The sequence below is a fragment of the Panthera uncia genome, chromosome E1 (assembly GCF_023721935.1).
Source record: "Panthera uncia isolate 11264 chromosome E1, Puncia_PCG_1.0, whole genome shotgun sequence".
Classification (NCBI taxonomy): domain Eukaryota; kingdom Metazoa; phylum Chordata; class Mammalia; order Carnivora; family Felidae; genus Panthera; species Panthera uncia.
The window spans coordinates 36,642,978-36,661,218 of NC_064814.1; the positions used below are offsets into that span (position 1 = coordinate 36,642,978).

General features: G+C 38.7%; 1 protein-coding gene across 4 annotated transcripts in view; it reads right to left on the minus strand.

Moving 5' to 3' along the window:
- The window catches only part of AP2B1 (adaptor related protein complex 2 subunit beta 1), a 134,207-nt gene that overhangs the window by 39,675 nt on the left and 76,291 nt on the right, over nt 1-18,241 (minus strand). For 3 of the 4 annotated variants that reach the window (XM_049636588.1, XM_049636586.1, XM_049636587.1), the window contains exons 14-17: nt 17,602-17,794; nt 5,762-5,803; nt 4,756-4,902; nt 2,138-2,283 (exon numbers count right to left, since the gene is read on the minus strand). In XM_049636588.1, the coding sequence (XP_049492545.1) occupies nt 2,138-2,283; nt 4,756-4,902; nt 5,762-5,803; nt 17,602-17,794 (528 nt within the window). The remainder of the gene's footprint in view (nt 1-2,137; nt 2,284-4,755; nt 4,903-5,761; nt 5,804-17,601; nt 17,795-18,241) is intronic. The other variant, XM_049636589.1, reaches the window with a different exon arrangement.

Genomic DNA, 18,241 nt, shown 5'->3' on the forward strand with positions numbered 1-18,241 from the left:
ACAGAAGAAAAAATTAGGAAAAAAGCATTTATAAAAGATAGACAAAAAAGAGTTAATAAAAACATAGTTCTCCAAAAAGGAAAATCTAAACAATGGAACAGTATAAAAATTTAAACATATAACCCTAAAAATTTTCTTGAAGTAAAGGACTTGGATGTACACATGGAATAGGCACACCTTATTCCAGGAAAAACTGACAAAGATTGGTTAATATTGGGAATATCCTAATAAAATTATTGGACCTCAAAATTTTGGGCAGCCAGGCAAAATGATGTCATCACTTACACACTAACATGGGGAAAAATGAGCCTGGCCATAGACTTTTCCACAGGAATATTCAATGACAAAAGACAAGGGAGTGAAACAAAGAATTTGAGTCAAGGACTTTCAAGGATAAAGGTCATAGTTTTAACCACAAAAGACTGTCTAATTCACAGGACTGCTGTTTACATGAGCCCCCTTTGAGGAACATACCTCAAGAAAGGACATGTCTTCAAGAAAGGACAACTTAAATAAAAGGACTGGCAGTAAGCACAAATCCAAGCCAAAACAAAGATGGGGATAAAGGTTAAAACAAAAAAAAAAGGGGGGGGGGGAGAGGGGTAAGTGTGTAGAAAAAAGAAAAATAAACTCTTGGCCTCATCTCTCATCTGTCATAAATGGACTTCAAAGATGACAAATCAAGTAGTAGAATTTTAAGTATACTTCAGGTACAAAAGTAAATCCAAAGAGAGATAGTACTATTGACATTAGGCAATGTGGGGGGCAGAATAGATATAAGTTACAGTAGGAAATCAAGAGACTATCTTCACAGAAAACAGGGACTAACAGAATTTTATTAAAAAAAAAGAAGCAGAACCATCAACAAAGATATAAGGTTTTCTCAATATCAGACTTAAAAAAAAAGCAAACACAAATAGATATGAGTATGAAGATAGGCTATGCAGACTGCCATTATTACAACAGATCTGTCCATCAGCCTTGGCTTTTAACCTGGCCAGCTCCCTGAAAATAGCTGGAAACAGAACTAACCTGAGAAAGTTTTCTCTCTAGACACTTAAGTGATTTCTAATGTGCCAACTTTCAAATCTAGGGTATAGAAGTTATTTCCAAATGCTTAGAAGTAAATAAGACAGTCGCCGATGCAAGCTGCCATCAACAAATTTTATTAAATCTGCTTTATGGGGTCCAATTACTACTTTGTTAGAAACAAGTTTGAATATCTTGTATTTATGAATCTGCCATCAAAGTCTAGCAGGCAGTTTCCTGAACCACAATATTTAATAATGAACAGTGATGTTTCAGAACTACAGGACATCAATATTTTACATTTTCATGTTCTCTTCCTTATTAAGGCAAAGCAGATTGTCAGCCTATATATTCAGCTAACAGGTCTATTATCTTTCAAATATCTTACATAAATCAAAGTATGTTCATTTTTCCCACCAAAATGTGGGATTTGGACAGACATTTGTTTTGTTCACTACTTTAGCACCAGCACCTAGGAATGTCTGGCACATAGATGCTTAACAATTATTTGTTGAATGAATAAATGGATTTCAATTAGAATTTTTTTTTTTTTTTTTTGGTAAATGGTTTATTAAAAACATTCTAGTCCTAGAATCCTTTAAGAAGACAGTAAGTTCTGATTTCCTTATTCCATATGAATAAATTTCTCAAGAAAATTCCTCAGGGCTTCCAGAGTTGAAGCTGACAAGTGAACAGACACACAAGAGCCAGCACTCACTCTACACTCAACATTTGCCTACATGAGAGTTGGTTTTTTTTTTAATGTTTATTTATTTTTGAGAGAGAGAGAGAGACAGAGACAGAGACAGAGACAGAGACAGAGACAGAGACAGACACACTGTACGAGCAGGCAAGGGGCAAAAAGAGCGAGATATAGAATCCAAAGCAGGCTCCAGGCTCCAAGCTGTCAGCACAAAGCCTGATGTGGGGCTTGAACCCATGAACCATGAGATCATGACCTGAGCTGGCAGTCAGCTGCTTAACCAACTGAGCCACCCAGGCGCCCTTCTGACATGCATATCTAACGTATTGTTAAATGGAACATTCTCTTGTTGGACATAAGGCACAATGCTGTTTAGTGATTGAGCCAAGGACTCAGACTTCTTACCTATTCTTGTTAAACTGGATTGCAAAATCTGTCATATGCTGCAGAGCTTTGTTGGTGAAGTTCATTTCCATATAGATGTGTCCTTGGCGGTGAGTAAATGTTCCAGAAATCTCCAACCCTTTAGCTTTTACTGCAGGCAGCCAGACCTAAAAGACAGTATAAAGCTCAATGGAACCACACAAGATTTATCTTCATGCTCTTTGTTTTGAATATATAAAGATTAAATTAAGATTTCGCTTCTTTAGGAAATTATGGTGATTTTTATACCATAAATATCAAGTTAGATCCAAAAGGCTCCGGATAATGTCATATTTTCTGAATTTTGAGATCATCCTCAATTAAAGAACCAAACCAAACACACACACACACACACACACACACACACACACACAGAGTATGAGTAACCCTGGCTACTTCTCCATTTCTGTTCAACTTGGTCATTTTACTGCTTGAGTACTGCTACCAACTCTATAGACAAGGAAAAGAAAAACTCCAATGAGTATAATGTGTTTGGTTTTTTTTATTGGCACTTTTGGTAACAGGCTTAAAAGTGAAGAAACTGAATCTACTAATGAAAATAGTATGTCTGTATCTTTGAAGACTTTTCTTTTAATCATCACCAAAACTATTATCAGTAATCTTAAGGACAAAGACCATGTCTTACGTAGATTTTTAACTCTTGCTATAGGTTCTGGTAAATAGTACTTAGATGTTGTTTAAATAATTTGAATGTCTATCCTTTCTATATAATTCATCCATAACCCACCCCTGGCCCCAGAAACCCCTGCACTGTAAGAGTTAATTAAGAAAAAAAAAAAAAAAAATCAGAAAATTCATGAATTGTTCTGACCACCAAAGACTAAATACCAAAGCATCAGTGGGTAGTGAATAAACTTGGGAACATATTCAGCCACACTAAAGAAATAAAGGAGAAGAAGAAAATAAAACAAAACAACCATAAGATATTTTTCATCTATCAGAGGGTCAAAAATCCTAAAAGTCAATAACCCTTAATGGAGAATATAAGCAACCTGGCACTTTGCATTGTGCTGCTGGGAATGTAATTTGAAGTCTCCTTTTAGAAGGTAAGTTGAGAATACTTATTTTATTTTTTAATGTTTATTTATTTTTTGAGAGAGAGGGAGAGAGTGCAAGTGGGGTGGGGCAGAGAGAGAGAGAGAGAGGGCGAGAGAGAATCCTAAGCAAGTTCCACTGTCAAAACAGAGCTGGACAGGGCTCACCCCCACAAACCGTGAGATCACGACCTAAGCTGAAATCAAGAGTCAGATGCTCAATTGACTGAGCCAACCAGGCGCCCCAGAGAATGTCTATTTTAATATTTATATATATACCACACTATACATACACAAAGATGTTTGCTGCAGTGCTATAATGACAAAGAAAGAGGGAGGAGTGTGGTAGGACTAAGGGAATAACCTGTATGTCCATCAACAGGGGAATGATTAAGTAAGTTGTGGTACATCAATACAGTGGATACAGACATTCAAAAGAATACAGCAGAGAAAAAACAAGATGGAAAACAGTATATTCCATTGACATTAGTAGTTAAAGGACACAGACATAGGTATATGTTCTTATAGAACACACAAAAGTTAATAGGGGCTATTTATGAGAAAGTGGGGGCAGAAAGACTTAATTTTCCATCTGTTATTTCCGCATTATTTACATTTGTCATTTGTATGTATTACTTTAATGTTAGTAAAAACAATGCATTAGGTAATCTTTTAATCAACAATGAAAAGTCTATGGGATAATATCCAACACAGAAACCTCACAACAAAGCTACTGTATTGTGCCAAAACATTACGGTTCAGTTTTAAATCCTATTTTTGGCTTCTCTCTTCAGCTGCTGCGTAGATCAAGTTATGACCCCTGGAATGGACAACTGGTCTATATTTCTGTAGCAGGGATCCTCCACGAGTCAGGTGAGCAGGTAGAGAATTTAGGAAACAGACAGGCAGGTTGTCCCTCAGAAAGGCAATTACAAGAGACTGAGCCTAGCTGGATGGTACTTCACCAAAGGGTGAAGTAAGCTTCACTTACAGTGAGTTTCCCCTTTTGAATTTCAGTCTGAGCATGACATTAAGCAAGGCTGAGACTAGAAAAGCACCAATGACAGAAACCCAAATCAGCACTCTAAAAAGGTACACTAAAACCCAGGAAGGCTGCATGTGAGCAACAGTGTAGTAGAATCCATCTGTAATACCAACTGAAACAGGGAATGGAAAGGATGACAAGTAAAAACATTACCCCTCTAGTGTATATGTACCCCTCTAGTGTATTCTACCCTCCCTGACCCTGCTGTTGCATTGTTAACTGGATTTATACTAGACTGACATCAGCGTTGACAAACCAGACAACATTTCTACACAAGAACAAAACACAAATATTTAATACTTCTAATTTTAAGTCTAATTATAAAAATGGTTAATGAGGATGCTACAGTGCTTCTTATTGCCAAATTTTAGACCACTTTTTATCTTCCTCTTAAATCCTCTAGGACAAGGGCCCAAACTTCGGATTTATTATCAGTGGAAGTAACAAAAAATGCCAAGTTATTCAGGTCTTGTTCATTACGAAAGTATTCCTTTACTTACAGCCTTAGGAGCCACATATCCACCAGGTGCCATGCCTATCCCTGTGGAGAGTTCAAACAGGTCATTCAAACCACTGCTGACCACAGCAGGAGTAGGTGAAGGAGCGAAGGTTGCAGGCACTGATGATGGGATGAACGACTGTCCCACCTGCAGGGAAAAAGGGAAGGGGCAGGGGGGACCAGGAAGAACACATTAATAGCCCTTAACCTGTTGCTCTATATTTTAGTAGTATTGATAAAACAACAAGAATACATCATAATTATAATATTCTTAGGAGCTGAATTAGTATATTCTTTATCCTTTTAATCATCACAGTTATTTTTTCATCACTGATGATATACAAACACTCTTTAGAAGTTCTATCAAGAGAGACTAAAACAGTAGGATCAGGAACAGAGTGATCCAAGATCTTTTCTGTTTGTTTCCAATTTTAGCTTCCATGATTCTGTGCAAAAGGCCTACAGGCACCCTAACGAAGGGGGAGGCTGTTTCTATAGAAAGAAGAAGCATCCAACTTAGAAAGCAGTTCTAGTTCCACTTGGGTGCAGACAAGTCTTACTTTCCCATTTAGGCATAAATATCTGGTAGGAAACTCTCCTGGGGGGAGATGGATATTCATACCCCCAAACTCAGTCACTTACGAGGAGAGTCTCCCTCTGAGTCCAGCTGACTCTCTCAAGTTCTTTCTAGATGACGCTAAAGAGTAAGAACATTCTCTAGTCAAGATGGCAGGTTCCATTTCCTTTAGCTCTTTAATGTCAGGAAGACAAAGACCTCTGTAGACACCAGAGCGCCAATCCCTAAAGATGTCCCTACACCACATGTGGTGTACACCTCCGAAGATTCCAAGTAACCCTACGCCACTTTCTACTCTTCATATGCTTCTACAGAGGTTCTGGTGTACAATGCTAGATAGCAGCGGTGGCTGGCCTGAGAATGTGTGCATAGGAAAGGCATCAAACAGGGGGCAGCGCATCCCATGGTGAAAAAAACGGATGGCACTTACTGCCGGACTTCCTCCAATGCCCCCGCCAAGGTCACTGCCAAGCTGAAAGAGAGAAGGAGAGAGAGGAGAGAGAGGTAGAGTTCATTTAGCTAAGTACTAGATGCCCAGTTAGAATCCGTAAATAGCTCTACCAAGTTGCTAGGAATACATGCTATTCAACTTGACTCCCAAAGCCTAAAGAAATTCTAGATTGCAAAGAAAATATGTCCTAGGGGAACCGAGTAGTGGCATTGACGGTGTGTGGGAGTTCTGAGAAAACTTGGAAAGAAGATGGAGCTGGGACATCTCAGGGATGTTTCAGATCCAATCTTCCCACTGGGGTACATAGGCACAAACCGAAACAGGACTTAAAGAATTTACATATTCCAAGAAGCTCTATCTCCAAGGAGTAATGTTTTGAATGTGTTTTATTTTTTCCTTAAAAGGAAATTTAAGGGAGAAAAAAAAAAGAAAAGCAAAGAAAAACTAAAATGTGCTTTGATCTACAAAACCTGCTGTTCCACTGAGAAAGTGGGAACCAAACCAGTATTGAGCAATTTCAAGCTTCAAAAATTACAGGTGGAACAAGAGTGATTTTTAGAGTTTAGAACTTTCCTAAGAAAGAAAACAGCTGGGAGAGGAAGATATCCTATCTGGGGAGGAAGTAGGAAGGCATGCAGTGCTTCAAATCTCTTTCACAGTTGACACTACTAAGGAGAAATGCTGTGATTTATTTGGAGATCATTTAAAAGGATGCTAACTATTGGAGAATTAGATGGACTTAATTAGCTAGGTGACAGGAAAATAATTCCACATGGTCTTAATCTGGCCTTTTCTCCCCTCAGGGCTCTGATATAATTCACCCTGAAGTCAGTCTTCCACGACAAAAGCATTAAAGAAGAACAGAAGCTGAAAATAGCTGGCATGAAGAAACACACACGCACACGCATGCACACACACGCACAAGCACACACAGCAGCGCTGTTTAAAAAGCAAGCACCACCTTTTTTGGCTACGGTTCCACATTTGCCTCTTCCCTAGTTCTCATTGTACATTTGAAGTTCTTCTCTGAATCACCAAATGCCTTGTCTACTCTACAAAACACTGTTTCCTTTATTATCTGTCATTTAGTGGTAGAAACTTGGAAATCTTTGTGTGTGGTTATGTTAAAAAACAAAACTGTACTGGTTTTCAGGATTTGAGAAAGAGTATTTATCTTCGCAGTGAAAAAATACATGAAACAGTGTTGCCAAAATCTAAAAAATACTCTACATTGAAAAACATGGAGACATATGACAAAATTCTGTTTCTACCGTGACAGAAAAGGCAGGTGCTTCAGAACTAGCATTACTAAGCATCCTCTGCACTAAGTTACAGAGCACTCCAAACCTCAAAGAGCCATTTCTAGAACGTGGTTCCTGAAAATTACTTAATGGTTGAATACAAGCCAAAAATCAACATGTGTAAATAAATAAAAAGGTCATCACAACTAAGAATTCAAATAACTGGGAAAGTCTAAAGTAAAGAGAAAAGATATTACACACCTGCTTTCTCCCTGGTTCTGGAATAGCACACATCTGTAGCATGACATCTGAAAACCACCTTTTATTCAAACAAACACTCCTATAATGTTAACCGGATACAAGGCACTATGGGGAATGTAAAGATGCCAGGCAGTGAGGGGAATACATAGATGAATAAAACCCAGACGTTGCAAACTGGCAGGAGAAATAGAACATGAATGCAAAACCATACAGAATATACTAAAGCAAAAAAGATAAGTACTGAAGGGAAGAGCCTCCTTTTGGCTGAAGGATAATGAAAAGCTTCAAAGAGGTGGTAATGTGGGATTATAAAAAGTAAAAATGGGGAGGTTATTTCCCAAATAGCATGAACAAAGGCTGAAAGAGCATGAATAATAGTAGGATCAAAAAGAATGAGTAGTCCAATTAGACTGAGCACAGGGTAGATATGTGTATATAAAAAACAAAAAACAAAAAACAAAAAAACAGCCACAGAAAGTAAGTTTGCAAAGGCAGGCTGATTACAGGAGGTTTATGGAATAAGATATAAACTTTTCAAGAGTACTTCAATTGGGTTCTATCAACTATGGCTTTCAACCTTAGATACACAATTCAGTCAACCACCTGTGTGTGTATAGTGGGGAGGCATTTAAAAAAACACTATGCCCAAGTTTCACCCCCCCCAAGGTAGTGATTTAATTGTGCTGGGGTGGAGCCCGGGCATCAGAATTTTGAAAGGCTCTCCTAGTGATTCTAATGTATAGACAAGGTTGAAAACCAATGCCTTAAAGAATTAACTAATATTTGGAATCAGAAAAGATTGATCCGTTCAAAATTACTTTGGAGCTAACTCCTGAATAAAAAGAAAGTTACAACTTGAGCAGAAAGGAAAAAAAACTCTTAATAAGGATGGGATGGATGTACAATGTCTCATTTGTCCTGCTGCTTTGATCTGGTTTGACTTTCTGATGGGCTTATTATCCCTTCTTCCCCTCAACCATTCTCCTCCCCTCTGGCCAGGCGTACAATCCAAGCTTAAAAGAGCGAATTCTTTACGGACCTGGTTGGCACCTGGCAAGGAAGAAACCACACACTGGAAGAGAAACAGTGGTTTTATCCAGTATGCTAAATTCAATAAAAGACATTGATAAAAGGCACTCACTGGTGGTATTATTTCCAAAGGAAATAAAGCCCATTTACAGCCCTTATTTTCTTAGATTTCATTCTTATTATCTTTGAGTGTTATATGAACATTATCTTAGCCAGATAAGATCTGAATGTACTCTCCCCACCACACTGCTTGTCAATTTTATTCAAAACCATTAAAGAAACTGAAAAGCAATTCCAATACTCCCATGTTTATGTTCAATATATCAGATACAACACAGCTTCAACCAAGAATCAGGAAATCTGATCTTAAGAGACAGGACCCAAAGGGTATCAAGAGACACATAGCCAAATATGTAAAGGTTCACCTAACAGTACTGTTATGTCCAGAGAGCAAAGGGAAAGGATAGCTTCAATACGTTTTCTGACTAGCAAAACTGTAACCTACTCAGACTTTATTCAGCATCTTTCCTTTTGACTGAAAAAGTTCCTAGGGAGGTTATCATCCTCCTCTTGGAAAACATGACAAAGGTGATAGCACAGTCATGGGCAGGAGTGACTAATAAAGAGATGTCAGCAAGGATGGGACCAATTACCCAGTGAGTGGCCTCTCTTGTCTACAGTGACAAGCAGGATGATTGCAAATATTAAGAAAAAGCAGCTGGAAAACTGAAAAAAACTCAGAAAAGTTCTCATGTTGGCCTCAACTAGCCATCAACCATTTCAGTTCAGTTGTTGGTATTATCTGGAGTCAGACTAGATTCATCTTAGTCCGGCTATACTTATCAGGTAGGGTACAAAATCAGCCAAACTAGGACTTGTAAAAATTTAGTAATATCTGTTATCCAATGAGCTGGTGGGAGCCGAGTGAAAAGGGTTAGGTGTGCAGGGCATGGCTTTAATCCCCTTCTCAGGTGTCTAGATACTGTGTTTTAAGTGTCTCTTGGAGCTAACCACTTCCCACAGTTCCCAGAATCTCCATGAAGGAAATAATGCCAGCTAAACCAGGATAGATGAAGATGAAGAAAGGAGAAGTGTCAATTTTGGCAAAACAATATTTCAAATGTTGAAAAGTGATAATTTTCTGAAAGGTCTGAAGCTGATACCCAAGTCCAAATGGTGGTATGGTTAGTGAACCAAGCCATAGTGGTTTGGTTCCCCCCGTTCCCCATCTAAATCATAGTGGCGATAGTCATTAAATGGCACTGAAAATAATATTAACATTTGGCCACTGCTAATACTGGCCACTTTACCATCCCTGAAGTAGTGCTGAACTGGGCTCAGTTCATGCTGAACTATATAATAATGTATCCTTGCAATGTTAACTGGATGGAAACCAATGAGTTCATGGTGATTTACTGTAACTTATGGGCTAAAGGGATTTCAGCATTGTTACATGATCTCTGCAACAGAACCAGGTTGAGCCATAAGTTTTAGCTGAGTCTGCCCACAACTCTAGTTCAGCTAGATACCAAAAGAAAACACCCTCATCCAATGGCAAAATGCTAAATAGCAGAAATACAGAGGGAGAACTCAGGACTAAGGTTCTAAAGGCAACAAGTCTACCCGACTCCAAGAAAAGAAAAGAAAAGAAAAGAAGTCTTTTTATAAAAGGGTTATCAGGGGCCCCTGGGTGACTTGAGTGTCTGACTTTGGCTCAGGTCATGATCTCATGGTTCATGGGTTCGAGCCCCGCATCGGGCTCTGTGCTAACAACTAGGAGCCTGGAGCCTGCTTCCGATTCTGTCTCCCTCTCTCTCTGCCCCTTCCCTGCTCACACTGTCTCTGTCAAAAATAAATAAATATTAAAAAAAAAAAAAAAAGGGTTATCAGCTGAGATGGCCACCAAGTAGACGAAAGAAAGAAAGAAAGAAAGAAAGAAAGAAAGAAAGAAAGAAAGAGGAAAAAGTTCCACAAATAATGATCACAATGGCCAATCTTGGTTAGCTCCTTTCAGGTACGTGTATCCGGCCAGTCCAAAATATACTGACCTCTTCTAAACCTGTGGTGCTGAGTGTCTCAAGACATTCTCTTAATTAGAAGTGCAGATCTTAAGCTCACAAATTTCTTTGCTTCTGTCTAGAGTTATTACCTTTTTCATTTAATGCTTTTCAGAACTGATTTAATTAAAGGGAGTCTAAAGGAATGCTTACTGATAGCTCTGTTATTATTAAGGAGTCAAAATAGAATGATGTAAAAATAGCATACAGTGATTTCCATCACAAATAATAAAATTTGTACCAAAATCCTATTGGTGTTAAAAACATTAGTCTATGTTTTTCCTATTAGGGTTTTAGATTTTAGAAGGCACACAACATCTCCTAGGTAAAAGTGTAATTTTCAGCTGTTTGGCTGCAAATATTAATTTGATCTTCAAAAAGCTATTCAGAAAAGTATCATAAAATACAACTAAAACTGGTGAAAAGGATCTGTAACCATGCAAAAGCTATGAAACAAACTGACAGCTAAGAATGGACCAAATGTGAAATAGTGAAAATTAGTTGAGATCCCACAAAATCATCAGATGACTCTTTAGCTTGACAGAAAAAAAGGGCTTTGATTATCAACAGCAAAGTAGGGGGATGTAACAGAACACTTCCTGAGGTGGGACAAGGAACAGAATGTGTCACTAGCAGTCTCTTAGCTCCAACAGAACCCAATGAGGAGTATAGTAAAACTCCACAGGAGAAGCTCTTCCTCCTGTCTCATTTTCCTTTGCCGTCCTCACTACCTACCTATAGAGTTGTTTGTCATCTCTCTTCCCCACACCGGAACGTATGCTTGCAAGGGCTAGACACAACTGTGTTCCCAGTACATAGAATGAAGTCTGATATAGAATCAGCACTCAAATATTTATTCAGGGAATGAATGTTCTACTAACCACATAAACAGGAATATAGCAAGATTACTTCTTGGGAGGACAATTTTGAAATGAATCATTTTATTGGAGAAAATTATCACAAAATGGACAGAAGCCTGACAAAACTGTTTCATCAACTGGCCTAGAGCATCCTATCGGCATCGATATTTCTGACACACAGGAACAGAACCAATTAGGGAAAAAAAGGACCCAGTCCCCATCCTAAGGCCAAAGTCCTTTCTAGAGAGGAAGTGTATTATTGTCGGAGCAGTTCTGACAGCAAGTTTTCAGCAGAATGCCCTGTGCATCATTTATTTGCTTTGATAGCACTAGTGGTTTATATCACAGTTCACTGGCAAAGAGATGAGAAGACAGCATTTTGTGGCTCTGCTTACAAAGAGGGTAAGATGAACAATCTTGTTCCTTTTGCTGCAAAACAGATGTATGAACTTATCTGGTCCCTGTTTTCACAAATGAATACACTTCTACAGTCTTTCTCAAGCTTTCATGTGCCTCCTAGTGGCACGCTAGCCCAAACTCAACACCTGGGATGTACAGCGAGAAGAGGCATAGGGCAAACAAGCCTTGTGTTTTATCTTAAACATTCATGCAATTTTACAGTCTAAGACTTTACACAGCGGTGTTTAGTCTGTGTTTATATTCCTTACCATCAAATAAGAATGACACTGCAAGACAATGAGCCAAGTTTATTCTGCAGCTATAAATGCATCTGCACTCTGCTGAGTACTCCATAGACCGTGTGTACTCCAGTTTGACAAGTACCAAAGTTAGGTGAGACCACACTCTATTTTAGAAGATGACAACAAACTAGAAGAATCACAGGATAGTCTTGGGTTCAAATCTTGACTCTGAGACTTACTTGCTATGACACCTTCAGTTTTCTATAAAATGGGGTTCAATACCAATTTCCTTGCAGAGTTATTCTGAGGTTTAGAAATTATAAGAGTTGCAGCACAGGAAACCAGAACAGAAATAGGAACTCAGTATTGAGTAATTATTCCCCCAAATTGCCTGAGGCCAGCCTTGGTCAAATCTACACATTGATAAAAAGACAGTGGGGTTGGGGCACCTGGGTGGCTCAGTTGGTTAGGTGTCCGACTTCAGCCCAGGGCATGATCCCGTACTTCGTGGGTTCAAGCCCCGTGTCGGGCTCTGTGCTGACAGCTCCGAGCCTGGAGCCTGCTTCAGATTCTGTGTCGACCTCTCTCTCTGACCCTCCCCTGCTTGCACTCTCTCTGTCTCCCAAAAATAAATAAATATTAAAAAAAAAAAAAAAAGACAATGGGGTTACAGAAGCCACACTGAAGATTTACCAGGCAAACTGGGCTAAAATTCAAAAACCTCTCTCCACAACAGCACCAACTCTAAAACTTAAGCTCTTTAATCACTGCAAATATTTTCCAGAGGAAGAAATAGGAAGATGCAAAGCTAGTATGTAGTGGTTTAGTCCTGTGAGCTAAAAAAACCTAAAATTATCACTAAAATAGTTCCCGACTTAAAATTTCTGAAAGGTAAAAATAAAAGAAAGGGTGGGAGGGCACACTTATCATGGTGAGCACCGAGGAATGTAGAGAATTGCTGAGTCAGTCTATTGTACACCTGACACTGATATAATGCTGCATGTTAATTATACTGGAAAAAAACAACAACATAGAGTGGGAGGATTTGAAAAACATACACTGGAGTTAGGAAAAGGCCATTTCTCCTCTATCCCACAATACTCCAGCTGGGCACACTGAAAGGACATTTCTCTGGCAGGAAAACCTTTGTCAGCAAAGAGAAAGGGCACTCTGGATAATGCTTCCTTTCCGTTCTTCATGTACAATAGCGCTATTTATCTAAATAGAATAGTGCACGGCACCTTGGATGAATAAAAGGCTATAATTTAGCCAAGGTCTATGCTGACAGCCTGAAAGTAAAGGCAACAACAACAAAAATCAAGATTCAATTATTATTACTTTAGTGATCTCACAGATGTCAGACCTATCAGCGAATGCTGTACGTTTATAACACGTATGCAGGAGTTATGAGCATGGGCGTCAGGTCACCTCCCACACTACACCAAACCAGGATTTGGACTGTCAGAAAAATCACGCTACCCAGAATGAGCACTTTCTTAGGTTTCGTATTAGAGGCACCAAAAGACCCATACACGATTTCTGAAACTAAGAAACAAAGACTCAAGTACTACTTTTGTAAGCCTACATTTAGATAGTATACTATCCTGCTTTATATCAACTATGGAAGTTTCAATACAATTCATCCAACATCAAGGTGACAGTTAAGTTTATACTAACGGAAGGAGGAAACTATCTGCAGAGTTCAAGCAAAAGAGAATATGCTAAGGCAGGCAGAAACTAAAAATGGGGTTATTTCAGTAAGGAGACCGAAAAGAGTATGGAGGAAATCCATTTTGACTCGAGTCCGATGATGAAAAAGCATTCCATTTTTTAAATCTGCAGCTCTGCCTAAATCAATGATTTTCAAAGATGCCTGCCTCCTAAATATATATATATATATACCTATATATATATATCTATATCTATCTATCTATCTATCTATCTATATATATATATCAACTAGGAGACATGGGGTGTGTGTGTGTTTTGAATGTTTCTTTTTGAGAGAGAGAGTGAGGGCAAGCTGGGTAAGGGCGGGGGTGGCTGTGGGGGGGGGGGGGGGACAAAGGATCCAAAGTGATCTCTGCGCTGACAGCAGCGAGCCCAACATGGGGCTTGAACTCATGAATTGCGAGATCATGACCTAAGCTGAAGTTGGATGCTCAACCGACACCCTGGCACCCCTGTGTATTTTCTCTACATCAGAACAATATCCCCACTCACTCTTTTTTCAGTTTAAAAATCACAGCTGTTAGGAGTCACTGTTATTGATGGAAGAAGGCTGAAGTCTTCAGGTGTTATGGCAAATAAGAATAATAACAATGATAAACAGATAAATATTTCCTTAACAACAATTCTAGAAAAAGCCTCTATTCCCTAAATCTCAAAATTTTATAAATGCGATAATGAAAGAAGGTAAAACAAGATCTAATGGGAGGATCACAAGAATATGAAAAGAGAAGAACATTCTCTAGTGAATATCAAGTTATAAGACAGAAGGACAGAAAAATGGGAGACAATCCAAAATACAAAAACAATTTCCAGTCTCCAATTATGCAAAGTGAGTAAAAGTAAAAAGAATGCTGGGACTGAATAACTAAATCTAAATTGATCAAATTCAACTCCTGGCCAATTTCTGGTAGGCTTGACCACCTAATTGCAAATCACAACAGAAAAATGTCATGGGGGGAAGGAACAGAGGTAAAGTCAGAGAGGTCTGTTTTTGTAGGAGGTACTGAAGAGGCCCACCAGAATATAAATCTTCTATCAAAACCAATGTCTTGGCTTAGAGATCAATTTTAACATCTCTACCTAACTCCATTTGCAACTTCCTTTGGTTCAATGTTCTGAACCTTGGATACAAAATTAAAATAACTTGGGCATCTTTCCAAAATTACCAATGTCTAGGTCCTATCTCCCAGAAATTCTCCTTAATTACTCTAGGATTGAGCCCAAAGACTGATAGTATTTTTTTAATATGGTACCAATGTGGGACTAATGTAGGTGGAGTTGAGAACCCCAAAGCTAAATGAAAGGTTAGTAACTGTCATGCTTCATAAGCAGCACAGCACTGACCCCTACAGGTAGGGTTCTATTAGTCAGCAATGATAAAAGCGGCAGAAACACTGTAGAGGCCTTGCTGACTAAGGTAACAAGAGCTGCTTGCCAGGTGAACACATAACTCTAACCTAGGCCTAATTTTACACTGGGTCAAATTCTACCACTCCTAGCAACATTATTCGTCCAAGACAGTAAAAGAAGGTCCTTTAAGAAGTTAATTTCAAGAGTTTCTCTCCCTCAATTTGGGGCAGAGTTCTCGAGAAGCCCTCTTTCCAGGAGTGTGTTTACTAATAAGGTCAAGAGCAAAAGGCATCTGGGTTTACCAACAGCTGTGGTTCAAGCACCAAACTGAAGTGGTTCAAAGTGGTTACAGAAATTCTATGGCTTCACTATTCAAAATCTGACTCATGGACCAGGGAGCGTGTTACAAATGCAGACTTCTAGGTCTTAACCCAGACCAACTAAATCGGAATCTACCTTATACAAGATGTCTAGGAGATTTGTAAGATTTATACAGATTTACATTATAGTTTGAGAAGCATTACCATAAGGAAAAGATTCATTCAAGAAACAGCACTGTCTATACAGATTAAGTAAAAACTCTGAGGACTATTTTCCCTTTAAATTAGATAATTTACACAAGAACAATAAAGCATTTAAAAAATATCATGGCATAGGCTGTCTTGGAAATTCATCTTCCACACAGCTGGGTTTAGGCCTTCTTTGTGATAATCTCTTAAAAGGATATTAATTCTCTAAGTGAATACATATTTAACCCCATACAGACAAAGCAAAACTTTTACCCCTTAATTTCTGAGATAAATTTATATTACAGAATAAGTTGAAAACCACATGACTTTCTAGGGCTATAACACCAAGTATATACCATTTTGAATACTGAAGTCAGCAAGAGGTAAAATAATAGAGTTACACAGGAACATGACTGGGCCTACATAGCAAAGGTTATGGATTTACAAATCCAAATGGAGAAACATACTCCCCACCCCCAAAAGAACATCCTTTACCAAGAAAAAAAAAAAAAAAAGGCCCATGTGTGACTTCAGCTACTACAACCTAAAAAATGCAACATTTTTTCTATTTGAAGTAACACTTGTGGATAGCTAAGCAAAATATAAGGAGCAAACTCACTGGCATTAAGGGCCAGCAACTGCTAATATAAGCCACACCGAAATAACATGTCTGTTTCTTTCTCCACTAAAGTGGGTCAAGAAGAACAGAAAATCCTGAGCCAGAGCCGGACAACATTAAAATATAGGGCCTCTTTCTCCCCTCCATCCTTCAAGCTTAATTTGTCATTCTTAGGTTCAATGAGTCCATTATGTTGTCACCCATCAGGTAAATTAATAAGTAGGGCTGTAAGGCATACACTTAAGAAGGACATAACACATAACTTGCGGGTGATTTGTCAACAGAACAGGAAGAGCTATTTCAATGTTTATGTGGGATTCCTGGAAGTCTCCATTATTATTTCAGTATTCACTGTTCAGTCTCCTGAGACTCCATAGACTCTTCTGAGTCTACACGGAGGCTATACAGCCATGCAGAATGATCACACGAGAAAGCTATTTTTACATAATCAGTCAACTCTACTCATTAAAAATATGAATTATGAAAAGCAAATGCTTACTTTGCCAAGAAAAACAATAAGGAAAAACAATAAATAAACAATAATTTTCTCAGATCCTCTGCCAGCCAAAAATTAAATGCACTGGCTGGCATAAATCCCAGACATAATGCATTATGCAATCTTTGAGAACATATACTTTCTTATCTATGGCATGTCTTCCAATTTCTCATGTTGGGAAATAAGTTTGTTTGGGTGTCTTTACATACAAACGTGCAAATGTCTGGCTAAAAGAGTCCCTCTAATTCTACCTCAGTTAAAAACCTAGTTTCCAGGGAGCCATGTGATGTGACCTGTTATTTTTCTAGTCTTTGCTACACAGACAGAAGGTTATCCTTAATATTTCTCATTTATCTTGTACAGCAAGAAAAACTAATTTTAGTTCCCACTGGTAGCACATAGTCACAGATACTCTGGACGTTGGAGCCTTTTATTATTAGAATCCTGGAAGCTAATTAAATTGGAAGTATGGGTGGGAGGAAGGGCAGGGTGGATAAAAAGAACCAATCAAGCAGTACTTCCCAACTGTAATCAAGGTACGTTTTTTACACAAATGGCTCAAATGGCTGCCTCAAAGCCTTTCAGAATTAGGGCATAAGCCAATAAAATATAAAAAAGCCAAAGGTTTGAAAGACTCAAGATAAGATAATCTCTCTGAGATCATTTATATGCTGTTCAGGGAAAAAGGAATTATAGGGGCTATCCAGAGTTAAGAAGCAGGAACAGTAATAAGCTCTGGAAAGGATACTAAATATTAAGATTGCTGAACAACAGGTTGGCTAAACATCACAAGTTCTATTTAGAGGCAGGGCAACAAAACCATCCTGTGCATTTGTAAATGTGCCCCATACCAATTAATTAGTATCAATTAATTCTCTGAAGACAAATAATTCTGTCCTTTATCAAAGGACGTTGCTCTGCTCATCAAGGAAAGGTCTAGTTCTAAAAAGCTGAATAGTCCTAAAGCTTTTTAGCACATCAAGAATTAAAAATAACCAAAAGAAAGACAGAAGAAAGATACTCACCAGACTATCTAGACCTCCTCCCAAGAGATCCACTGCTCCCATCTGCATGGAGGACACCTGTGGCACATTGACGGGGGGACCAAGGTCAAGGTTTAAAAGGTCTCCTAGAAGGTCACCTTGAGAGGGGATAACCTGAGGCTGTTCCAGGTTGGTGGCAGTGGTGGTGCCAACAGGGCTGTCACCCGCATCAGTGCTGCAGTCACACACATAAAGAGGAGGAAAGAGAAAAGTCAGTTTCACCTGGGACATAATAACAAGGCAACGAATGAACGTCAAATCTATAAAACACAAGAGGGGGGAAAAAACCTCTTACTTTATAATAATTCGTTAATACACATGAAAAGATGACAGCAATTCTTACTTTTTATCGAAATATAGCTGCTATCAACGTCGCTCTTTATCAGGGAAATACAAATCAAAACCACACTCAGATATCACCTCACACCAGAGTGGCCAAAATGAACAAATCAGGAGACTATAGATGCTGGAGAGGATGTGGAGAAGCGGGAACCCTCTTGCACTGTTGGTGGGAATGCAAATTGGTGCAGCTGCTCTGGAAAGCAGTGTGGAGGTTCCTCAGAAAATTAAAAATAGACCTACCCTATGACCCAGCAATAGCACTGCTAGGAATTTATCCAAG